At 38.8% G+C, this 27,652-nt stretch overlaps 1 protein-coding gene across 3 annotated transcripts in view; it reads right to left on the bottom strand.

Annotated features, from left to right (window-relative positions):
- Positions 1-27,652, bottom strand: part of LOC124156313 — a 224,297-nt gene that overhangs the window by 26,214 nt on the left and 170,431 nt on the right. For all 3 annotated transcript variants that reach the window (XM_046530790.1, XM_046530788.1, XM_046530789.1), the window contains exon 5: positions 1,676-1,762. In XM_046530790.1, the coding sequence (XP_046386746.1) occupies positions 1,676-1,762 (87 nt within the window). The remainder of the gene's footprint in view (positions 1-1,675; positions 1,763-27,652) is intronic.

The raw sequence follows: 27,652 nt of genomic DNA, 5'->3' as shown, positions 1-27,652 counted from the left end.
TCGTATTCCTGGTTTGTCGCGGGAACAACCTGAGAGTCTCTACAGCAGGGAGTGACTACTTGGATGGTATTAACTCAATTAGCATGTCTTTCGGTGTTACCTTATACGGAACACGTAAACGTGCTAGGGGTTTTCTCACGATGGGCCACTCACGGCCATCTCAAGCACGGATTCGGAGATGCAAAATGTGCACACTACACCGGAGAGTTATTACGATAACGCAATAGTCGCTGAAGTATTTCAAGGGGCAAAACTTACGCTACTAGATCTCACGTATGGCAAGAATAATAATAAAAGAAATAAAATTGCAACAAGCAATCGACACATTAAGATTTCCTCAAAGTGAGCATAGCAAGAATACGGGAAAATGAAATGACAACGGCAATTTAAATCTTCGAAAACAATACAACGACTTTAAATTGGTTTATTATCCCTAAAAAATTATGTTTTCTCTGGCCACATATCGGCAATGATTTCCTTTGCAATATGACCTAATATATTAATTAATTAAATAATTACTATTTGAAAAAAGCCACAGAATTATAAAGGATACAGTTTAAAATAGAGCCATTACCTTTGAATAAAAACTGCACGTAAGTCATAAAATATTATTTTTCAATCAATTATAAAATAAAATGAAAGTTTTCACTCTCTGTAAATGAGATAAGAATCCGTGCGCTCAATAAATTACTGCTAAAAAGGGGTGATCGGACCCATTACTATTGTATTAACGGATCGCAGCTCAAGGCAGAAAGTCGTTGCTTATTAATTGTCCTTACAATATTTGAAAAGTCAATGAATTTGGGTTTTAAGGATGGATTTCTGTGAGTATTAAAATCTATTGCCGAATATAAAGACTTTAATTCGACGGCAGTGACTTCTATTGAGGTCTTTATGAGATACTTTTTACATATTTGCTCCTCAATTCCACAATTATATCACACGTGAGCATCTAATTGTCCAAAATCATTAAATGTATAACCATAATACGAAATTTGCGTACTGGCCAGGGTAGTAAAACGTATGAAGCTCCATTTTATTAATGATTCCTATCAGGTGAACACTTATTAGGAATAGGAATTTTAAAATATTCCCTGCATACTCGGTGCACACACGTATAATGAAATAAAACAGCCCTTCTATTCACAATGATGAATTAATCTTATTTCTCATGAACTTGTCGATCAGGTTAGCCGAGTATGAGGCTTATTGTGAGCTTTTATACAAATAGGTGTAAAAACCAGCGATGGATATATAGAGATTTAATATCGTAATCAATTTAATTTTTTTGCCTGGAAGGCCTGGAACGAAACTATGAAACAAAAGAAATTCCAACACCCGCATTGTAAATTATGGGCGATTTGAAATTCCAACACCCAAATTCTCTCTTGGGTTCTTGTGGGAGATTTTGGTCCGGTAGCGCACGAAAGTGTATTTCGCACATTGTTAATGGGGCATAATGGCCAGTTATAAGTTATTCATTAGACTTTCATCCGCGGTATCAAATCTCTAATTCTCTGGAGGAAAAGGCTGCGTTCGAACAGGCAGCTAAGACGAATAGAGCTTTCACTGTTGGAAAATTAAAACCAGGCCTTCCCAAAAAGTGAAAATGGACTTATGAATAACCGTGGTGTATTTTCCAGATGAGTTCGAATGAAAGGGTATTGAAACTCACCACGAGGAGTGCTCCATTATGGGGATCCCGATGAACCAGGAGGGCAGCTTCGTTCTCAAGGTCCTGGTACAGCTCACCGATCTCTCCCTGGAAATGGAAACAATGAAACCATTAAATCGGACCTGAATACCTGCAGAGAGAGAGAGAGGGAGAAAGGTAAGCTTGGTCGGCCAGCGATCCCTATGGGGGATTGGGGCACACATCCGAGAAATTGTTGACGCGTCTAAGAGAATCACACATCTGAAGGATGAAATAAATTCAGAATAGAGACGCGAAACATTGTACTGAATTGATATGGAAATTCCAGAACAAAAATATGATATTATCACCTTTAAATAGTTTGAATTAGTCCTCAAATATAATATGGTTCAATTAGATGCTTCAAATTTATGTAACGTACTCTCACACATATGACTTGCAGTATTTCAAACCTTAAAATTTTTTTCCGACCTAGATTTTCACTAGAATTACTTTTATCTTGGAGATACTTTTACCTAATAATAATCAAATAATGACAGCAATACGTCTTATTACATACTATTAAAATAAATAATTATTATTTCTTTTCTTTAATTTTACTTCAATTTCTATAGATAATTATATAATAATAGCTTATTATCATTTATATATTATAACTTAAAATAATTAAGTGAGTGAGTAATTAAATTATTACATTAACTGTGCAATTTAAAAATGGTAGGAAATTAGATTTTGAAGTGAATACATCAAGTTAATTTTTGCCAAGGTTCGATGCTAATCAAATGACTTACAGCTGTTGACAAATACATATGCACCAAACACTTGAGTTACAGCGTTTATATTAAACATCTACAAGTCGGGGTTTTTAATTAAATGTTTGACACGGGAGGCAAGCTGATATGAAATGGAAGATTCCCACGGAATGATTCCGCTACGGGTGTCAATTTACAAGAATGCGCAACAGTAGCAGCATCGACTGATGTTGATCTCAATGAGCAACCAGTTTTTTTTTTTTAATTTTGGAATTTCACGAGTGAAACTTTTGAAAAAAATTATCAGATTTTAGCGATTCTATTGAGTTATCATTTTAGAAAAAGAAACTGAATTCTGATTTAGCCAATGAGGCCGAATGATATCTAAGAGAATCATCTTTATTGGTGAAGAAAGTGGGTCAACTTTTTCAATTAGTGAAGATTGGGGAAACTATTAATAAATTGAAATATCACATGCGAATGCACATGTTCTTCAGATTCTTCGTATAACTATAATAATTCCAGGTGTCTCTGTATTCTCTGAAAACGCCGAACTTTTCTGTCAAGGCTGCAGCGAGCAGGGGAGGTTAAGGGATTCAAACCCCCAGAGAAATGTTTGGGAGATAGTCTGAAGGGTTAACCCCTTCAAATGGACCCCCCTAAAAATGCCTTCATACTTCACGTCCCCGAAAAAAATCAAACTACGGCCTTTGTTACTGTGGTAAGTCCCTTCATCTGCATTGTTGTAGGAGAGATAGCTATGATTTGTTTTCTAGGAATGACGAATAAAATATTGAATATTTCTATGCGAGCGAGACAAGCGTGCAAAGAGTTTTAAATGTATACAGAATACTTTACGGACCCTTCGAAAAGAAAACTCACTGGTCAAGCCGAAACCATAGAAGATGCGAGAGTAAAAAAAACACAAACCGCAGGTGATGCTGCGGTAGTGAGGCCGCAGTGATGCAACGGATGGTCGATTCTTTTCTTCAGCATCCACACGCTGAGATAAGAGCGTGCGAGGAAACTATTTGGGAAGCAAACTAAGGTTTGGCGCGCGACCCTTCTTTTCCGACTGATTCGAGCAAGCACTGTTTGGCATTCGGCCAAAACACGTGAGTGTAATTATAATATTTTTAAAGGTAAATTGCAATCATTTTATAAATAAATTTCAATGTGAAGAGCAAAATGGCCTAATTCATTTCAATGTTCAATATTTCCATCTTCCTGGTTAAAATGAAAGACATGTGTTAAAAACAATATTATAGTCATTTATTTACATCAAACTGTACATGATACCCTCAAGTATAATGGCCTGATGAAGACAATCTTAGAGGGACAATGAATGTAAAGAACGGAAAAGACGGATCTCGAATTAAATACTTGGAACATTGAAATAGTAAGTCCTCACCAAAGACGCATGCTTAAATTCCATCACGAATGTGGTTAGACTCAGAGCTGCACAATCCCTCAAGTCAGGACATGAAAATGCTAATACTTTGAACGGTGGAATGAGAAAACTCTTCTCGGGGTAACTCGATAGGCAAATGAGTAAAGTATGGGCAGGTAATTCTTTCTTCGAGAACAATAACATAAAAATGAAAGAATTGTAAATCCATATTAGCTGTTTTGTACATCTTCATAAAAGCGATTAAACTCACGAGATGGAATAATAAAAACCAAAAATGTATATAAATTCACAGTATTTTTCCACGCCATTCCTAAAAACTGTGGTGATTACAACAGTGACCAACGTGTGAGGGTATAGAATTCATGAAGTGAATAGTTTAGGAATAATCAAATCATGAATTAGCCGTGAAAATAAAGACATTTTTACCATTCCACACTTTTTTATTTCACGATTTTTATCGTAACGATACAACTTCATTTGCAACCTAACTTGAAAATGACGTGAACTAAAAAAGATTGGGAGTGAACAAAGTTCCATGGGTGTTTTAACAAAATTCCACTTGATAAAACCTTAATCCAACAGTTAAAATTATGAAACATTGTTGAGGAACAAGGGAGATTTTAATTTCTACAATATTTTCACGGAAACCAGAAATCATGAGAGGCCGATGTTCTTATTGTTAGCAATGAATGAGTGATTTTACCCAATTTCGGCTAAATATTAAGTTCAAAGTAATCACCTAGTCAATCATCAATCCACAGAAACATGAAAAATGTTTTTCTCTCATCCTTCTCCGGACAAAATGCTGGCGTGACGCGAAAAGGAAAAGTGAAAACCGTGCCCCGCACGGATGGGAACCGTTGGCTCGAACTGAGCGCCTGTCCTTCGTTTCCATCGGCAAGAGGCACCGAGGATTAAAACGTACTCCAGCACACCAAAGGGAAAACAACTAAGCGTAGAAAAATCTCAGCCAAAAAACAGTGAATACGGATGAAGGGGGACGGAAGGAACGACCACCCCCCGTAATTTCTGGAAAAATCGAAAAGATAACCTTAAAGGTGTGACTCTTTTGCTCAAATATGGAACAAAGTTCACAAACTCATTATTATCTTTGTGGTATTCCATTGAATTTGAATGCTTGAAGGCAGTGGCGAAGCGAGGGGGTTGGGGGATAAAAACCCCCCCCAGAGCTCAGAGAAATTTTTAAGTTAAATTTATTTTACGTAATTGGATTAATATTGATAATATAATAGTGTGAGGATTAATAAAATATCCCTCAGAAGGCCTTAAAACTCAAAATTTTGAATCACTTATCTTAATTTTTTCTGGTGGAGGGCCCCCGCACCTCCCGCTTACCCTGGCGGGTATACCACACCCCCATATCTCCCAGTATTAGTTGCGCCTGAAACCCCCCCTAGCCTTAATTCCTAGCTGCGCCCCACAGTGGGCGGAAATCGAAAAAAGTGTGACAAATCCCTAAATTTTCACTATTTTTTTGGTAAACAAAAATTGAACAGTCCGATAGAATAATGTCCAAGGATTAAGGAACTATGGCTATTTCAATATTTGGTTCACCCATTAAATCATTAGAATCCGTTAAAGACGAGAAAAAATTATAAAAAATGTCAATTCTGAATTTCTGCAAAAATTGAGTATTTACTTTCGCTATTGAGCCGTTAATATGGTTTTCCATAAATTTCAACGCATATCTTGTAAAAGAGTAAACCTTTACTAAGAATTACACGGGATAGTTTATTTATTTTTATCAATTTTTCATATAATAATTAAACATTCAAAAGTGCATTGTTTTTGGACTATTTTTGACATAAAGTGGAAAAAAAAACTTTATGAGGGCGACGAGACTCGATCTTAAAATTCATATGGAAATAAAGACCTGAATCTTGACTATATGATCCAAAAGAAAAATCTTGCTCCAACTTGCTACTTTGCTTGTTGATGGGATATGTATAAAAAGTCAACGCTGCCGCCCGGCCCGGCCGCGGATTACCCTGATTTGGTTTTTGCTCCAGTTTAAAGCAAATAATGGTTCCACCACTATTATTTTTACCCCAATTGTTAGGAAAGATGTGAAATCTAAAAGTAAAGGCAATATTTTGTCCAAAAAAATTTCGTACTCTCTTGTTGCACATAGAAAGTAGAAAATTCGCCGCTGCCGCCGGTCACCCATGAGCCCTATGAGGACGTGTGACCATACGTCGGTAGAGTGCTTTGTTCCCTTATTGAACGCGCGCCCCTGCTTGAAGGCAATGCTTAAGTTGGCTTTCCAATGAAAGTGTTTACTTCACCAGGTTTAAAATAAACAATGATAAAAAATGATGATTATTTAAAAGTCACTTGTCTCCGTATATGAGACCTCAGAATTATTATCGCTGAGAGGTAAGGCATACCTACATGGCGGCACGGAATGTAATGAACCGCCCCCAAAACAACGTCATTCATCCACCCCTGTCAAAAAAAAAACAATCCCATAGAGTTATGGACCCCAACTACGTAGAAAATTTTCCGGGGAATGCTGATGATGGAGTTTCCAGGGGTTTCCAACCGAGTGAAGGTGTTGATGCAGCTTATGTGTCAAAATATTTCTCACAAAGGAAGGAATCGATCCAAAAAATAATATTCTTTCAGTCATCTGACAACCACTAAATTATTAGGTATGCTCTACTACGCTGTGCCTGCCAAATAAAAAAATGGATGGACTATAAATGTATCCAGAATCATGGTATCTATATTATAGTATAGATACATACTGATCTATTTTATAGGTATCGTGATTCTCGATGCATTCGTACGGAAGATATTTCATTACATACCTATCGCAGTATGGCCACTTATGATAGCATTGCGTGTTAGGATAAAATGTTAACAAGGGTTCTAGACCCATTTTTGGATTGAAAATATTTCCTACTCTGGCATTACCAAAATTTCCAATCAATTTTAGCAATTTTTCAGACAAATTGATTATAAATATTAGCTAATATTCACCTTCATAGGTGATAAAAAATGAGAGTTCAGTTAATATTAATATTTAACAAATAAAGGAAAATACCGAAAATAAAATGCATTCCATCACTTATGGAGGACCACCTGAATGAAATTTTGTGATTAGTATGATCATATATATGGAAGGTATACCTAAACGTAAGATGATGAGATAAAAAACACTCCATGAATACCTCAGAAAATGTGTTTCTTAGAGATTATTTGCCACTTTCTTTGACTGACTGAATGATTTCCATGACTTAACGCATTCCAGAAGAGTGGACCAACTTATGGCATTACTCCTCTGTAATTACCTTTAGAAATAAACCCAAACATCGCTTCTAGATGGAGCAGTTGTTGCAGGTAAAAGGAATCAGAGGGAGTGGTATTAGTGTAAGTTCAGATCCATGGACTGGGGTTGCAACAACGGTTGCGGGAAGAAAGTGTAGATTTTCACAAGGCGAGGAATTTTTCGTAAAACAACAGCGAATCATCGCGCGAATGCGTCGAGGAAAGAACGGTTGAATTGGGCAATCCGTCGTTTTTGGCGAAATAATGAGCCAATCAGAAAACAAAAGTGGAGAGGAGCTGTAATAAGGCGCCGAATGTTCATAGAGGCTGCCGTGAAGGTTCTCTTCCGCCGTAACCGATAATCTGAATCATTAATGCACCTTTGGGATCATAATGACTTCTAGCACTGTGGAATCAGGGGCCTGAGGATGAAAAAAAAGTTGCACAAGAAGATAGGGGCCATCTCGTGACTCAACCTTTACGTAACCTTTTCCACGGATATTTTTTCCATCGTTCAATTATATTGTTTTTGTGGACCACGGTGTTACCCGCCAGCATAGGTCAGGAGGCAAGGAATTTTCATCACCGAAAAAGAAACACCATTCCACCTAAATGGCAGAGGAATCAAAACTGAAAAGAGATTTAACGACCGCGTAGCATCAAGTTTGCGGTTAACTGCCCTCCTCCAAAGAGCCGAGTTAATTGGTGGACGTACGGAGGGCTGGATCTTCCTCGATTACAGTACACTAATAGGTATTCATTTAAAGCCTCCGTACTTTCAAGATGCGAATTTTCTGGCAACGGACGCTGTACTACCGTGTAATTATGTGCAGCGATTGTCTATGCAACCAACTCATCTTCGAAAGGAGGACCCGAACGTTTCTTTTCGCACCTGGTAATTCAATTGCGGCACTTGTTTCGCAAAGCACGTACGCTGGTATCGGACGCATATCCCATTATCTTGGGAGATATTCCATTACAGCACGTCAAGGTGTCGAAACCGAACACGTCTTTATCACTGGTGAAGTTAATTTCGTATCACGAGGTTGTATGTCGCACACCATTTATGATCGCGAGCAAGATTGGATGTACTTTGTTGCGAAATAAGCCATGACTCTTGGTTTTCAAAAGACCATAAATGGCAAAAATAAAATATTTACAGCTTTTACAAGCCCGTTATTATGAGATAAAATTTCGCAATATATACCGCAGCTACAGAATTGGCACCTTTCCCGCGTCAGACACGGCCGAAATGCCAAGATTTTAAGGTCAGGATAAAAGTTGAAACTATATTGCTAATTATGTTTCTGTAGTATACATTTCATCTCATGATAGGCCTATACAGAAATGAGCGTATTCATTACATATGACTTTAATTAAACATATGACATGTATGTATGACTTTAATTAAACAGGTACTTTGGTATAATAATATAACTACATATTATGAGGGAAGTAAAAAAAATGGTTGGGCACCTAGAAATTATATTTGAAATCTTACGAAATAATTTATTTTTCCCAAGAAAATTTTTTGGCCCATGGAACGATTAAATACCATACAATTTCACAGGAAGGCACAGTAAACGAAAAATATTACTAAGGAAAACACTCTGCAAAACTTTACTTAATTTAATTCACGGAATTATTTCTGCATTCGGCTCTTCAGATTTGGCTCTTTTTCATTTGCATGAAAAGAAAGCAATTTAGATTATTGGTACACGCGGAGCGCCCAAAAAAAGATAGGTCGATTCATGCATTTTACCGTCAGTCACTTCCGCGTGTTCTGAGAAAATACTAGCCAGACAGCTCTCATAAAACTCAGTGGGGATTTAAAAATACTTGGATCATAAAAGAACGTTCGATACTAAGAAAATTTTTTTCAAGCCGAGTGCATGGCAACGCAGTCTAACTATCCTTAAAAAGGAAAAAAAATGAAGGACCACGAGCGCGACGTCGAGTGATTCATGTTCTCGTATTGACAATCAAAATATTCGCTCATTTAATAATTCGCTCAACCTTTCGTCAGCCATATAACATTTGCATTTCGAGGCTGCATACAACTTCTTTTCTCATGGCTTTTTTAGTCTTCCGGTACACGTCGAAGCCATTAAATTTGGGTTAAATGGGTCGGGTACTACACGTCAATCAAATGCGATAAAAAAACTAACCGTTCATGTCCTCCTTCAAAAGAGCACCTCACGTTTTTCCTCAAACCACAATAAGCCGGAAGTATTACTATTTGGGTGAGGAGCCAAAATATCAAGGACGAGCAATTCACGTTTTATTTGGAAATTGAGTGCACCTTCGATTCACTTACTTCCGCATTGAACGCTCTCAGAGGTTATCACGGAGGTAATTTTACTCAGGAATAAATGGCGCATGTTTTATTGAATGAGAGGAAATTCAGTAAAACGTACTAAGATCCAGATGTCATTCTTCAACACTTTCCTTCGTATTAATCCCACCGCCAGTGGCGGATACATTTTTGGGGGGGGGGGGGGGCACAGGGGGCGCGCCGAATTGCCTAACATTGGAGAACCACAACTGTAACTTTTTTATTTCATAATATGGCATTGTCTTGTCAGAATTATCAGTTTTAATACAAATTTCTTAAAATATGCACGTGACTTAATTATTTGTCATTTCAACAAAAGTAAAGGTAACTTAAGGTATCTTTTGCGCCCCCTCTTGGGGTTTTTTGTGTATCCGTTACTGCTCACTGTGCATTGTACGCGGTAAGGTCATATTCTGGGATTAATCACTTAAAATTAATAAAATGATGATATTAGTATGCATTAAAAAAACACATTTTAATGTCTATTTTGGAACGCGATATTTTGAGACCGTAAAAAATGACATAGTTTTGAATGGAGCAAAAAACATATATTTCGTAAGCGTTCAAGAATTAGTTTAAAATGCTGAATATATAGCTAACACTCATAAGTTCACCTCAATTAAGTTTTGGAAGGCACTTATTTTAAATTTCTCGACGTTCAGGATTTCGATAAGACAAAAAAATCTGGTACGGACAAAATAGCAAGACGGCCAAAACTACTTTCCTTCATTTATGGACGAATTAATCGCGGTCTCCCATTAGATCTCACTGTTTCAGTGGAAAGACTCACTTCTACATACTATTCTACAATTTTCCAGTTACGCTCATCATTTAGAAAATATTCAGAAATTATGGAAAAAGCAACTCTTCATTAACAGAAGGATTCATTACATTCAGCTCGAATGTGATTTCTTCATACTAGTTTAGTAACATTGCTAAGAGCGTCTTAGGTTCATGAAACTCAATATCCTTCAGGTGGTTTTGAAATGAAATCAGGAGCTGTCGTTATTATGAATATCTAACGCAGTGAAAGAACTCGAAAAACCAGGTTCTATTCATACCAATACGCCAAAAAGCCTTCAGGAGGTATTTGTAAGTTTCTATTTAAAGATGGACATGGATTTGTGTGAAAACGATCGGTTCACAGTACCTGCTCAGCGAAGTTAATGTCAATTTCCGTGCATCAAGTAAGAAAGCGAGATATTTCTGTGTGTGCCAACGTTTGGTCCATCTATACAAAACGAACTGACAACAGTCATGAGACTCAATTGTTAGGATGCGAATGCTGGGAAGAGAAAGGGTGCAAAATGACCACATCGTCCTCCCACATGGGATATGAAAACAATAACGAATGGAACCTCGCAGTATACAATGGTGATGGATTGCGATAAAACAACGGGTGTTTCAGAATGCACAGCATCAACGTGGGTTTCCTGTGGATGATTTAACAACTTCTGTACATCACTTCTCGAAACACAATAATTCTAATCTTTTCTTTTATAAAATGGATAAATTTATTTTCACGGCGAACAGGTCGACCACAAGTATTCCTCAAGTAATGACGCAAGAAAACTAGGGTTCCAAGAGAATTGCTCCAAGCGAATTTTCAATAACTTTTAATAGTTATCGAGAAGAATATTGAAGATCGAATAATATAAATCGATGCTTCAAAGAAAGATAAAAGGTTATGTAGAAATAAAAAGAGGCGTTGTTTGAAAAATCCATGTATGATCTCTTAGGTAGTAAGGGCAAGTTCTTTTTTAATGGCAAACAATTACGGTAAGAAGATCAACGCTTTGCATAATTACATCCTCTTTAATGCTTTTCAAGAAATGGTTAGTTTGTATAACAAGTAAGCACCCGTTTTAACGGTTCATTCGTGAGTAAAATATACCCAGTACTTTCGTCTGACCCTGAATGATAGTACTAGAAGCACTTTCAAGTCGATAGATAATTAGTTAGGCTAAGCTAGGGCTAAGTCCGCATTTAATACTTGAGTATTAAAATATTACTTATTGAATATGATAACTTGTATCACTCAATCGCGGCAAAAAAGAGGCAAACAAAATTCATCAATATGGGCAGCATAAATATAGTCAATTTTCCGCTGTAACATTTTGAGACGAAAGAAATGTCGATGAATCCGTAATAACGACATTTCTTATTTACCCCTGAGGTTGCTCGGGAACCCACTCCGCGAGAAACGAAACATGATAAATGATTTCATTTTCTTTCAGTAACACTATCTAACAAAACTATCCATTGGCCGTCAATACATTATGTCAATCCGCAAAGGTATTTTATGAATGTTTAACTTTACAAATATTTTTTTGCTTAAATGTTGCGAGTTTAAATGTAAGATTTAATGAGAAATGTCTCCTGTATCAATATCGTATTTCGAGGCACAGTAAAACACCATAGGACTCACAAGTTCAAATTTCAGCTTACGTTCTCTGGCTGCGTTCATTGTGAGCCGGCCTTGAATAGTTTTTTTGGCGAATCACGGACACCTCATTGAAACCCACACCTCTAAATGAGCCACGGTGCAAATCTTTCCCATTCTCACGCGATGGCCATAAGACAGACAGATATAGGTAACTGGAACTCTAACTCCCCTCCCTCCCCCCAAATGAAAAAGGCCGCAAGCGCTCATTGGAGCGACTCTTTTATTCGGTGCTTTTTATCTCCCGGGGGTACTGGCAGGAAGCCTGGAGAACGCGATAAACACCGTAGATTTCCCACGGTCAAAACCTCGTCGCCGCGTTAATGGGAAGCATTGAAGTGGGCATTCGTATACAGGCGGACGATGAGTGAGTGCTCGATCATAATCCGGTATCGCGAAAACCATGATTACACCCTTTAGAGGAGTAATCATGCGGGGAGACGGAATGGTGGAGCTTGATGTGGGATGCCAAACGAGGTGCATATGGCGGGTGAGAACTCTCCGTATCGGAAAAGGGAATGCTATTACCGTTACTGGCTGGGAAGCGCATGACATAAATAAGTCAATTGTTTCATGCTAGGCATTATTAAAGTTTTCTACCGGTTACGATAGATTTACTTAGCGAGTCAACTGCGCCATCCAAGGTCCTCTCTCAAGTTCACAATTAGGCATAGTCCTTTTCATTATATCAATAAATCCTGTACTCTTCATTCCCCTTCATCGCTTGCCTTCATAGGCGGATCATGGGGGCACGTGCCCCCCCCCCCCAGACCCTTAAAAAATATGCAATATTTTTAATACGGTCTCATTATAATTGCGTTCATTTTGTATTACGAGGCATCCTTGTGCCCCCCCCAAACCAAAATCCTGGATACGGCCTTGCTTGTGCCCCCTCCAGAAAGAAATCCTGGATCCGCCCCTGCTTACGTTACACACTTCCTTCTAAAAACGATATTAACATTCTCTTATCGCTCAGTACCTACTCCCTCCATTCAAACTTTCTGTCTCCTTCCCATCTCGCATAGAATTGTTATAGGCTAAAAGAAATACCAAATAGGTTTGGTATGGATTGTGTAAGGGCAAGACAAATGTAATATGGAAAGAACGGTAACCTAGAAACAAATTTACTCGCCCACCAATTGTAGAATTTCGTAGTTCCTCTTCTAATACGTCCACTACACTTCCATTGTCCTTCACACCTACCCCTTGAAGGTCTCCAGACTTTTCCCTTCCTCCTTCCTTAGTGTCCACGTTACCTCACCGTAAAGCGCTACACTCCAGACAACACTCTTCACCAGCCATTTATTTACGCTCTAACATAACGATCCTCTCATCTGTTCTTTCCTCTTCATGAATGCCTCATTAGCTAACGCAATTCTCTTCGTGATGCTCTAACTCCTGTATCCGTTTTCCTACAAATTGCTGCCCAAATTGTGGAACTGATCCACCTGCTCAAGATTGGAACAACGTACCTCTTGAGCCTCAGAGATTCCTAGCTCGCCAAAACCGCATTACTTCGGACCATATTAAAAATTACATGCAAAGGAGCATGAATAAAACGAATTGAAGTTTACTTTTACGAGTGAAACATATCAAGAACACGCATCAATCACGTTCGACCGTTCATATTTTGTCTCTTCTTATGGCGTATTGCTCGTTTAATATTTTCGCTATCACCTTGATATGAGAGAGAAAGAGCATGGAGAATAAACCCTTCATTTATCAACACGTGTCTGCGTAAATTTGCTTGGGGTACAGCTACGGTGGTTTGCGATTTGCCTATACTAGTTATTGGTTGCCAATTCCTTAACATTGGCAAAACATGAATTTCATTAAATAAGCCATGCATTTCGTTTGAATAGTGCTGAAATTGAAAGAATCGTTTGTTTCTACCGAAGCGGCCGTAGTTGCTATGGATTGGTTTACATAGGCTAAGTTTCCGAAATCCGTTCATTTTTTTTCAATTGAAGGGCTTTACCCCGCCGCCACCGAGGCCGGTGATTACAATAAATTATCATGTATGTGATACCTAGATTGTTTATAGTACTGCAATAAAGTAAACATAATTTCTAACACATAAAAATGGGTCATGATATCACGTGTATAACAACAAAACAGGCATTGCTACATGCGAAATAATTGGTCCACGTGCAAGCGCTTTATTGATCCACCATAAAAAGAGGCACTGCATTTTTTTATTATTTCGGCCCACACAGAGGTGGAGGAAGAATCTTTTTTGGAACTCGCTATCCCCAGTTGCGTTCCCCACGCAATGAAACTGAAAGATCATAACAAAGAGAAGAGGCAACAGAAAAGCATGAGAGATTTCCGAAAAATCCCCAGAAACTTCCACGTTCGGAAGGTATTTCACCATTTCACCCTTCTCGCTCATATTCTTCCACCTCGCGATTCCCATCGAGTCCATTGCTATGGGTTGCCCAGTCATTCCCCCTCCCGCCTATTCAGCAGGGTCAGTTCACTTCGACATGCAGGAATTTCCCAGGCGAAACAAAAGGCCCGAAAAGCTTGGGAAAAACGTGAAATTGCGCTCTTTTGGGAACAGCAGACAACAGGGGACCAAGCCCCGTCGATTTTTTTCACTTTCTTTGGCGAAAGTAGTAAATTTAATTAGTTTGGGTAAAAGCATTAGAGAAAAATGAAATGCTGCGTTTGGAAAAGGAGAATTCTCGATTCCACATTGACATATTTCAAATGCAAGGAGAGATACATTATGCGGAATCTCACGCCAGCATCGTCCGTATTTGCGTAATATTCATAAAGTTATGTGGCACGCATAGTTTTGTGTTTGTGAAAGCTAAAAAAAATACCAAACAGGTTTGGCACGGCTTGTGTATGGATAAGACAGCTGTAATAATAGATAGATGAGAATAACGAACTAACGATATTACTGAAGAGAATCACCATAATTTTAAACAGCCCTTCCTGTAGTAAGGTGTTTAATAGTAACTGAGGCTTATTTAGATTGCAGCTACATTTTTAGTCGTGGAAGATTATTCGGGAATTTCACCGGGTCAGGCAAGGGCGTACCCAGGATGAAAACTAGGGGGGGGGGGGCAAACCATGGTTGTTCAAGTTGTAGGTACGATTAAAGCATGGAAAAGGTGGATGAAATCAACATTTTAAGGAAAATTTAACTGCTCTTTATTAGTTTTTAAAATTATTTGCTCGATAAAATATTATTTTCCTTAAAGACATTTGCGATTTTTGCTCCTAGGAGGAGGGGGGGGGGGGGCTGGTGCCCCCTACTGCCCCTCGCTGGATACGCCCATGGGGTCAGGTTCTCCAACTCCATCTCGGCCGACTAAGCTCCTACCCCCGTTGATACCGCCGTCATCAGTGTATAAGGAGGACGGTTTGCAAGATTCGACATGCCCTGATGACGATGGACAACTCGTTCATCGAAACGTTGGCCGAGATGGAGTTGGAGAACCTGACCCGGTGGAATTCCCGAATAACCTTCCACGCTTCGATACGCCGGGAAAGCCTACGATCATTCTTTATAGTTTTAGTCCTTCGGAGAGTGTCCATCAATATTTTTTTAGAATAAACATAAAAATATGACAAACGTACCTTCAAAGAGTTAACGTAGCAAGGTTTAAAAATGGCTATCGCAAAGTTTCCATAAGAACTTTCAATTTTAGGAGCTCAAAAGTTTGATTTCTAAAATAAATCAAAGATAGAATTTTTGAGTAGAATATTTGTGAGAGTATTACGTACTAGATATTACGAAAGATCTTGCGATGATAAGTAGGGGTTGGATAAGATGTGTTTGGGGAGCAGATGCTACATCTACGACTTAAAATTAAACAGAGCAATACAAAACTGTACTTCTACTTTATACCGAAACATTCCTCGTGAGAAAAGCAATCCATTAGTGCTTCTTCAAAAAATTACAAAATCTTTCCCAGAGTAAATTTCAGGTTTATTTACCATTCATGAAAGAGAAGTACACTTAGAGTTAAATGATGTCACAGGGTCATAATGCCGTAAACCTCATTTCCATTCGTTAAATAACTAGTGAACTTGAACTTGCATGCCTTCAAAAATAAAAATCCAGCTAAGGGGATGAACCTAAAAGGAGTATTTAGTTTCTTAAATGGATGGCTGATCTGAGACCCATGACCTTGGAATGAATTACAGATCCTAGAGAAGGGAATAACATCGAGCTTGATTCACTTTTTCGTGACGCTGCGCTCTGGTTCAATTGGAACTGCCGCTACAATCTGATCAGCCCTTTCTCCTCATCTCCACGACCGTCTGAATAGCGTAGCAAATGTAGAAGACACGGCTGCAACGTTAACCGCTGATATTTACGGAGATCTGAGCCAATGAATCGGCCAATCTCTTGGCATTTGGAACAGATTGAATGGACTGAAATGGGAAAGAGCCGGGACAAAAGAACGTCGTGTTTGCCTATCATGATCATGCGGGAACACGATTATTTCGACCTTTCCTCTGTCTTCGCCAAAAATGAAGCCAGTCTTGTAATCCCCCAGCTCTACCTCCTCATATCCCACTTTGAATTCATGGTATTTGAAGGAGGAGTAAGGAAGAGTAGAGAAGAAAGGGTGGATAGAAACTCGGCGCCGGCATTAGCCTGCTCTTAACGAAAGGCGTCAGGGTGACCACGGTATGACGTCCCATCCGACAGACGGAGCGCTTTCCTTGAAGTGCCCTCGATATAGCATAATTAGGGTTCGCGAAGTCACTGAAAAATATTCGCCACCGACGGGAATTGAAACCGTACTTTCAGGGTGGGAAGCCAACACTCTATCTATCACAACAGCCCGATCACAAATTCCTCCTTCAAAGCTGGATTGAACCCATTACATAACCAATCACCCGGATGGCTAATAATCCTCTACTGTTGCTACGTTTGGTGAATCCTATCGTTACTATGAGTTATTCAGTATGCCCATGGAACAAATTAGAAGCAATTACTTCAGAATATATAAGATTGTAGCTCAAAGGTGGACAAACTATTCCCGAGGACGAGCAGTGACTGTCCAGCATTGCTGTCTTCAATTATTCCCAATCAAACAATTCATAAGTCTCATTATTTCGAAAACCACGAGACTGCCAACCAAACTTCCTTAATTGGGGATTTAAATTTTCGGTACATTTATTGCACTCCTAAATATAAAGAATACACGTAGAGACAGGAAGGAATTTGAAAATTAGTTGAATAAAGAGACACACGTTTAAAATCAAATGGTTTTACCGGAATGAAACAGTCCCCCCCCCCCATTAGAAGCAAAAATTGCAAAAGTCTTTAAGAAAAATCAGTACTGAATTGAAACGAAAGTATTAAAAAAAAATTCTTTAAACCCACGAAAAATGATATGTATTAGTATAAGATATGTAACTAAAATAAAACTATTTTTCAAGGAAATAATCTCATAAAGTAATGTCAAAATTTGGCTTGCCCCCCCTAGGCCATAGCTTGCCACCCCCTATACCATGGCTTACCCCCCCCCTAGTTATGATCCTGGGTAAGCCCTTGGCCATAATCACTGGTCAACAATCCTAAGATTGGTTTGACGCAGCTCTCCACTCAATTCTCCTATCAGCTAATCTTTTCACACCTACGTATTTCTTCTCTTTCACATCTTTCTTCACCTGTTCCATATATTTTGTTCGAGGTCTTCCTTCTCCGTTCTTGCCTTCCACTTGTTCCTCAGCTATTGTCTTCATCAGGCCATCATGACTCAAAATGTGGCCTACAAGGTTGCTCTGTCTTATTAAGATTTTCATGAGGCTTCTCTTCTTCTCCTACTCTTCTTAGGACTTCCTCATTATTACCTCGGTCGATCCAATTGATCCTCATCATCCTTCTGTAGTACCATATTTCGAAGGCCTCTATCCTTGCTTTCTCCGCTGCTTTCGTTGCCCATGCCTCACTTCCATATAGGTGCACACCAATGAATAAAGCACAATGGGGTTCCCTTATTTACAATTAAATAACCCACTCTTATATTCACCTTGGGGCCCCAATATCTTTTTGACGTAGTGCAATAAAGATAAAGGGCGTTCAAAGATAAGAGGAATATTTTCCCAGACGACAAATGAATATTTTGATCATCATCTTAGCGATATGCGGAAATAATTCTTAACACAGGATGACGAATACAAATGCCTAAGACAACGTCGTGAGGTACCTAGTCATTGCAATTTGCAAATGGGAACGTACATGCATCTGCGACCCGCTCCCTAGATTACAGCCGCAAGACAGAGGGAGAGAAAGGATTAAAAAAAAACATCCCGGAGTTGTCGCCAGAGTCAGCCTCCGCTATTGAAGAGGATCGGAGGGGGGGTAGAGGTTTTCGTAAACGACGGCAGAGGGCGGTCACGTGACATCAGGTGAAAGTGCTTTTGTCGACTACGTCACGCGCGCCTGTGCATGACCCCCTTTTACCTCCACCTCGCGTGGGAAAAAAAAGGTTATCCCCTCCTTCCCATAATTCCCCCTCCTCCCACGGAATCAACCCCCTCCCTTCCCCTCCCCTCCCTCCAGCGTGTCTCCCACGGTTCTTACCCCACCCACTCCTGCATTCCCTTTCACTGCTAATCCCCCACCCCCGCACGAAAGGAGTCGAGACCCACACCACGGGGACTATCCCACGATTCATCCCCCGCGCAAAAAGTGTCACCAAGTCACTCGGGCATTTTCTACATCTACACACTACAACGCAGGTTGCCAAAATAAAAGGGTGCCGCGGATACATTAGGACACAGAGCCGTAAATCTAGAAGAAGGATAGAGGTGTGCGAAGAATGTGTCCCAATTATGGTCTATTTTTTAAAAATTCAAGTCCGTGATTTTCGGCAGAGAAAACGTAAGTCTACCATGACAATGAGTGGATGTATTCCACAAATTTATATTTTTAAACTACCGTTAAGGTGTGCGACGAATGTGTTGCACTTCGGCCTATTTGTTAACTTTATTCCATTATTTTTTAGGGGAAAAAATACGTCTTCTTTGGCTATGAAAACAGTTTTTGTATTCCACAAATATATTTAAGAAAACACCGGTTTCGGCCTTATCAAGCCATTTTCTATTAAACTCTTGAAAATGGCCTTAAGGGGGCGAAACTGGAAAAATTCTTAAATATATTACTGAAATACGACAGAGTGTTACCATGGATATGTCACGATTCCACCAGGCAAACTCGCCTACTATTGATTTTAAACGAATTCCTTTACTAATCCGTTAGGCAAAGTATCTATCACACATTTAGTAGTTTCTGTCGGAGCTGGTGACATGGTGCGGCCCCAAGATTATGTCCTCTTGGTCACTCATGAAGATTTTTGTTCTTAATTGCTCAAGCAAGCTGACTAGCACATCGCCCCCGAGTCTCTAACGACTCCCAACCTAATCTGTGCAAAAGCTGTGAAACAGTCTTTGTTCGCCCTAAGCATTTTTTCCGATTGCACCCCTTTTATTACCATTTCATTAAGTTCGAAGTGCAGACACCAGTTGTTCGTGAGATCTCAAACGTGAAGGTTATTTGCGGGAGTGCGATTTATGTAGAGAAAGTGTCCTCGCATTAACTTGAGGAAAATTTTTGATTGTCCTACGTGTGAAGCAATGCCATTATGAGGAAGCGTGTAATGACTCAACTTATGCAATGTTGAAAAGCATAGTTTATGCATGTTGTTTTGCCCGTAATAGCATCAATTCAAAAAACCTACTCTTAAATGTGTGATTTTTCCAACCCTGCCCTCTTTCCTATTTTTATTCCTAGCAAATATAAAATGTGCCACATCCAGTATGGGAACTACATGAGGGGAAAAGGCAGAAGATTGATTATCCATCAAATTCTGTCTTTAATACCATCAGAGGTACTCCATTTGTTTTTAAGGTTATTTTTCTAGCCTCCCACCGCAAGGGACTAGTGATTTTCCTCGACGCGTTTGTGAAACCCTGACACATGCATCTGTGTAACACTTTTCAAGTAAACTAATGATAAAGTGCTTTCGAAGATATACAATGAATCATTTGTCGGCCTTTTCCTAGGAAACCAAAGAAATATATCGTACGCAAAAATGGATCGTGCAATCACAATGAGCCAGGGTAGCGAATAGGTGGGTGATTTGGGCTCGCTTTCTACGCTCTTGAATCAGACACATTGGGACATATATAGCTGACGCCATCCGGTAGGTGCAAGTGGGACAGCATTAAATATAATAATATTTTATTCCTAAAAGACAAATAAATACTACAAGGTGTTCAGCTACATATCTCGCCATATAGAAAAACTTGTAAAGCCCAGATATGATAGGATTCAATAAATTATCATGACAATGACAGGAGGATTCTAGTTGTATGACAAAAGTAAAGGACCCAAATAAGATTTTTTGTCGGTGCATAGAGGTGGTAATGGTACGCATTTTGCTGAGATTTACAATTTCTATATTGGTAAGAAATCCAGATTTTTCACTCTCATTTTACCTTAATTGGGACGATGGTACCTACTTCTTGCAAGATCAGTCAGCGTTACTTTATTAATAAAAAGTTACTCATGACAGACTTAAGCGCCGACGATTGCGCTGGAGAAGTGTTGAGGTGTTCGTATTCATTTGACTACGTCTCAAGACTCCACCACGCGTCCGGGTGGAATAAAAAAGAAGCAATAAGGAAATCAGAAAGATATCGCCAACCATGGTCGATGTTTGATGAGGATCTTCAAGGGATTAATAGGAAAGTATGCTAATATAGATATTTTTCAATTTTCCACACTCAGAAAGCCTAAACCTCCTGTATAATGTCTAGTTCTTTCCTGGCGAATAATGGTAGTAACTCGCACCGGGTAAGGTCCTCTACATCTCCTTCCAACGTTTCGCCTATCGTCTTCAGGGATTCAGGAATACAAACGATGGATTGAATCTGATGGACTGAATGGAATCATTGGGTTCCTGAATTCCTGAACACGATGGGCAAGTGCTTCTCGAAGCGTTGGACCTTATCCGATGCGAGATCCGAGAAATCTGCTCCAAACCTCCGATGTTGATACCTATACCTCCGATATTGATAGCTATTTCTGGTTAAAAATGCACACATTTCCATCACTTTGAGGACTTTTTGAATGGAGACCTTCTAGATATGGCGCTGGAAGAGGATGCTGAAGATGAAACGGACGAATAGAGTGAGAAACGAGAAAGTACATAGAAAAATAATAGAAAAAAGGACACCTTGTATACGCCTAACACTGCATTGGGTACGTAATCGATACCTCCACTGCACAAACGCTCAAGAATCGCCCATCGGATCAAGTTCGCTCATCTAGTAGCCCTATTATGTGAGGAATTGATTCTGCGGGCGATTGTTGAGCGTTTGTGCAGTGGAGGTATCGTAATGAGACAAATCAGTTACTCGAGAAAGGCTAATTTATAGCTAATTTGGAAAAGGAAATAATTGATGGAAAAGTTCCAAGAGAAAGAAGAGGGTAGATCAAGAAGGATACGGGGAAGAAGGGCCTCAGGGGGGTAAAAAAAACTGGCATGAGATGGAAGAAATGGTGGGGTGAAGTATCTATATACTATAAATATCTACCTTAGGATTACAATAATAGAAATTAATGAGAATTTCTTCATTACCTCAGAAATACGGAAGAATAAACATTGCCATTATGTGTACTTAACTTTTCCTTTTTCCTTAACTTTTCTAAGAAGTGAAATATACCTCCGTGTTTTTTTTATAAGAAGTTATTATTTAAAATTTTTGTTTTGGCAACGAATGTATATATTAGAAGTTTTGAGGTAACAAAGTTGATAAAAGTGTTATTTGACTATTGTGGCTTTTGTTAACCAATGCTGGAACGCTGTTCTGGCATCATGACACCACTGGACATAAGGCAATGAAAGATTATCCATCAAATTCTGTCGATAATACCATCAGAAATACTTCATGTATTTTATGGCCATTTTTCTGGCCTTTCACCTATGTTAATATACCGATTTTTTCCACAAATCGACACTCATCCCATGTCCAATACGTACCTACAAAAAATTAGATATAAAAAAAACATGCTTTCCACAATAGGGGGGTTTCCTATTATTTTTTTATTGCTTTAATCGAAAGATTATTACTCCTGGAGTACGTATTTCACGCTTTTAGATTTTTAAATGATAATATCTATTTTTCGCGATTAAATGAAAAGTGAAAATTTTCAAGCGCGCGAAAACGCGACGCGTTAGTAGGAATGATGGGAAATCTCTCCGTACGTCGTATTTCTGGTTCCCCCTCCGCCCGGTGAGGTGACCTTGAGGCGAGGCTTAGCGCTGATACGTCGCAGGCTGCCAGCGGGTAGCCTAGTGCCCTGCTGCCTGGTAGCGCTTGGCTTAAATAAGGTTTATTAATACCTTATCAAACGAGGAAAACTTTCCGACCTTAGCCAGTTTTAATAAGTGATTATTAAGACATGTTTCCCTGAGCTCTGCGCCTCATGCATGCATTGGTAACCTCAGACGACGTATAACTCCTATCTTCTCCTATAGAAACTAGGTCCCTGTGACGTCACGTGGAGTGGCATCGCATGGGCGCCAATCTGGCCCTTTTCAAATGAGGATAAAAATGGACCATTGCCATTCGTCTACACCGGCATTTATAAAACGAAATAATTTGTATATTATGAATACACTAATGGTGGGTAACGAATCGCAATTATTGCCTTTTGTTTTCTTTGATGAAGGAAACTACCCTATTGACACGAGCCGCAGTTATACGTCTGCGCAACTCGGGAGGGCTTTCTGCGTCTTGCTGACTGGATTGATAACGCCTCCAGCGGTGCTTAGCCTCGATCGCTGGATTCCAAGCATAAAGGCCAAGTGTTCAACGGTGTCAACTCTCGTGTCTCGTCACGAGACCCACGCCACTGACTAAAGGAAACGCTTTACAGAAAAAAATAGCAACAAATAATCGCTAGCGTAGGGAGCGCTTAGCGTGAGATTCCAGTACTCATGCAGTGATGGGAAAATCGATTTCGATTAAAATCGAGTTTTTAAAAGTCAAAGATCGAAAAAATCAAGACCGAGTCTTGATCTTCGAGTTTCGATCAAAACTCGATTTTTCTTGTTGATATTTCTTCAAAATTTTAGTGGAATGCGGTGGTTCAAATGGTTCAAAGCGGTGATCCCAAAACTTTGATGTACGTGCATGTTTAATCTTTCACTTCTAATAATTCAATCGTGCATTCTGAGTAGAATTTTTGAGATTTTCTCTTGTACTCCAGCGAGTATTTTTAGTGTTTTATCAATTGAAAAAGAAACATATTTTTGTACGAACTGAACTTAAAAATAAGGAACAATCGATGTTTTTTTTTGGATTTATCGACCTTTTGATACAAATTTCGATTTCTGTTGAAAAGTCGAGCTTTTCGTTTCGATAAAAAATCGATTGCTCGAAAATTCGGCGTTCATAGAAAACATAAGCGTGGAACCTGATGAAATATATCCGAACATTAGCGTAAGGGTTCGGTCAGTTTTAAACTAACGGGAAAATTAGCATGAAATCTCAGTACGTGTGGTTCCGCAGTCATTTGCTCGAGTGTTTCATGCACTTTTTACCGATATCTTGTAAATTCAAACCGTGAATCATGAAACAAAACATCTTGGAATGAACAATAACATGCATGTAGCATGGAATGCATAAGTAAACTTTTCAAAGAACACTGAAGCAGCACCTAAAAACCACTCTACTTATTTTCAATAGTTTTCGGGGCAGTTTGAACAATAACATGTATATAGCATGGAATAGGGTGGTTTCCTATTATATTTTTATTGCCTAATTCGAGAGATTGTTATTCCTGGAGTACGTATTTCACGCATTTAGATTTTTAAATGACGATATCTATTTTTCGCGATTAAATGAAAAGTGAAAAATTTCAAGCGCGCGAAAACGCGACGGGTAGGTATGAATGCCGGGAAATCTCTCCGTGTGACGTATTTCTCGTTCCCGCTGCCGCCCTGTGAGGTGACCTTGAGGGAAGCTTGAGCGCTGATACGACGCAGGCTGCTAGCGGGTAGCTGAGTACCCTACTAGCTGGTAGCGCTTGGCTTAAATAAGGATTATTAATACCTTATCAAACGAAGAAAACTTTCCATTCTTAGCCAGTTTTAATAAGTGATTACTAAGACATGTTTCCCTGAGCTCTGCGCCTCATGCATGCATTGGTAACCTCAGACGATGTATAACTCCTATCTACTCGTATAGAAACTAGGTCCCTTGACGTCACGTGGAGTGGCATCGCGTGGGCGCCAATCTGGCCGTTTTCAAATGAGAATAAAAATGGACCATTGCCATTCGTCTAAACCGGTATTTCTAAAACGAAATAATTTGTATATTATGAATACACTAATGGTGGGTAACGAATCGCAATCAATGCCTTTCGTTTTCTTTGATGAAGGAAACTACCCTATTGTATAGCTTATTTTCAATAGTTTCCGGGACAGTTTGAACAATAACATGTATATAGCATGGAATAGAAAAGTAAACTCTTCAAAAGAACACCAAGGCAACTAAGAAACACTCTACTTATTTTCAATAGTGTGCGCTGTAGTTTGAACAATAACATGTATATAGCATGGAATGGATAAGGTAAACTCTTCAAACAACACCGAGGCAGCTAAGAACCGCTCTACTTAATTTTAATAGCGTACGGGGCAGCTGTTATGCTACCAACGATGTGAAGCCAATATTTTGATAAGTGCCAATTTAAATTTATTAACACTTTTTTAAAATTAGTTGGCCTCAAGAGTGCAGCACGAATATACATGATATACGAATACGTATTCGTATATACGATAAACGAATATACATCGAGGGCAGAAGTGTCTTCAAAAATGACTGATGGAGGTTGGACTTGGAGAGAAATTAATTTTCATAGAAATCCACACAAACCAAAAGGATATTTTTCCATTTGGCCCTTATTTATTTTGGAAGACATCCAATGGGCAAGTATCCATACAGCGGAGGATGCGAATTGCCTCATCGAGGTATGCACTTCTCAAGTTAAAGCCAACGAGTTATCAAGACTCTTGATGATTTTTTTTAGAGTGAAGATAGATTACTGTCGCTTTTACTTTTATTAATTTGCATCAAATGCATTACGTGCCTGCTAAAAATTTCTGTACGCAGTAGTTTCTTGTTTTTGTTGAGGGCATCAAGCAATCCATACTCGCTTTGATCTTTTCAGCTATTTTCTTATGACAAAATAAAGGCCAAAGTGTAAGGCATTCGAGTTATTTCTCATAATGCTATAAAATGGTTTGCAAAATATTATGAGAAGAATTGCATACACTTAATAAAAAGCTAATAGCATTTTTCCACAAAGTTGGGGAGAGAATTTCTGCCAAAGATTTGAGTTTTATAGGGTTGATTAGAATTAGAGCAGGATAAGCGAGTTAAAATAATATATCGACAGTTATTATTCCTATGGAAAAGAAAATAAAAAAGTAAATTTTCAAAAATACTTGAAAATTACTTCTAAATTGTAATTTATGGTTTCAAATATAACTCAATACAATAGCATGAGTTCGAAGAAGAATTCTCAAGAAAGGGAATTACGGGTATAATATTCTCATTTTTTGGGAACGAGTTTCGGTGTCAAGTTTAATCATCAATTCCCGCGTACCTACCTAATAGCTTAAAATAATGACAGCAAACTTTTCCTGAAATACACGAAAGTAGTACCTATTCTTATTGTTAATTCATTAGAATTATAATCACAAGTAGAATATGAAGTGAAGTAAGTATAGGTTTAAAAATATTGCATCAACAAATGAATTAATACTTTTTATCTCAATTTTTATAGGTTGCATATATATGACTATTCCAAGCTCCTTGATGAATATTGATCATATCCATGGGTTTCTTGTATACTGCTTTTAAGCTTATATGTACACTCACGCTCAGAAACTTTAAGATAAGCCTGCGCTTTCAAACAGTTTAGGTTTGTTAATAATTTAAAATACCAGGTAATAAGCAAATGTGCAGATATTTCCCGGTAAATTTGATCAAAATTGCATATTCGAGAAGAAAGATTGTAAAAAAAACGGTTCATTACGCCAGTTATCTTGAATTCCACAAGGTCGTTAAACACGGAAAGAGATAGCTTACTGGAGAATTGAATTTACCTTTTACGGTATGACATTAACGAAGGAATGCTGGCACTAAGTGAATGGTCAAGTTGAAGAAAATACTTTCAGAAGAAAATCACAAAAAAAGTCCGCGAAAGTCATAAGCTGAAAGAGCATTGGCTGGGAAAACTGCACGTATTATTGCCCAACAGATTGCCTCACGAAAGGAGACGCTAACAAAGAACTGAGATCAAGTCGTTCGTGATATCCGAGTGGGAGGCATTTAAGGCGCATCATTTGGAATTCGAAATGCCAATATTTCATCGCTGGTCATCGACGAGATGTATTTCGGAGCCTCGGGATTGCGGCACTTGATCGGCCGGCGAAGTCAATCCCACAGTTTCGACGAACGGGGAACTTTCTTCTTTGGGGCAGTGACCTACATCCCGCAGTGCATCTGTACATTTTGGCGGTGGACGCTTTTTGTTGTTTGGCGATAACGTGACCGAACGGGATGAGTTCGAAAACTAGCATTTTTTGCGAATCGATATTTGAACAAAACTTGGAGAGTAAAGTTGGATTAAAAGTTGCTTTTCCTAGAGTGCAAATAGTATGGCGGCGTGGTGAGTTTGTTTGGGAAATTTAATTGCTATGGATGGGCGTGGTAGATAATTATTTCCATCACCCAGGACTTGGTTTACACATTATTGCTTCTCAAATCACTCCTCATTCACTATCTCGCTAAACCTGATCCGTCGACGGGCAACGAATCGTTAACCAAGATATTTATCTCTGTAGCAATGAGCATTTAATTTTCACGCAACACGTAATATTTTTGTTTACCGAGAAAATGTTTGAGGGTTCCCATTGACGCATTGAGTATTAACAAGAAAAAAGTTCGTAGATCTATTTTAAACAATCGCGTCAAAAATGTGGGCACTGATTAATTTTGTTTCTTAAAAAGATGAAAAATGGAATTGTTACCTATTAGCGCAGAGTTAGTCCCTACTTACTCTATGCTTTTAGTTATGAAAGTTTGACTTGCATTAAATTTATTATAATTTATAGGGACATTTTCCATTTATTGTGGTTTTTGAACAAATTGATGCCACCATAACTGATAGTGGAAAAATGGAATTGCTACCTCTTAGCATAGGTGAAGTATCTACTTACTCTATGCTATCAGTTGTGAAATTTTGGCTTTCATTGAATTTATTACAATTTTTTGGTATATTTTCCATTTATTTTGGTATTTGACCAAATTGATGCCACCGCAACTGATAGTGGCAAATGAATGAACCCCCCCTCGCCGAATTTATGGGCTGCTTTATGAGATATAAAGATACTACATAGGAGATATTATTCACCAAAAAAAGGCGCACTTCCTGATATGCCAACGATTAATTTTTATCAAGACCAATGACATCGTATTCCTAGAGCCGTGATAGTCTCAGAGACGCCAATGTGCCTAGAAACGCGGAGTTTGTGCTCAAGGTAAGAAAGAGCCTCCGTGCATTCGTAATTGGCTGAGAGAAAAGCAAGCGAACGGTGCGAAATGGGTGTGCCTGCGACAACACGTGACGTAATGCTGAAGAACGGCATGGCGTTGAGGTTGAAAATTTCCGTCATGCGTTTTGAACAATTGGAAGGCGGAATACACCACGTGGTTC

This window comes from Ischnura elegans, chromosome 3 (assembly GCF_921293095.1).
Source record: "Ischnura elegans chromosome 3, ioIscEleg1.1, whole genome shotgun sequence".
Lineage (NCBI taxonomy): Eukaryota > Metazoa > Arthropoda > Insecta > Odonata > Coenagrionidae > Ischnura > Ischnura elegans.
Note: the sequence above shows the minus strand (reverse complement) of the source record. Positions and strands in the feature narration are given on the sequence as shown.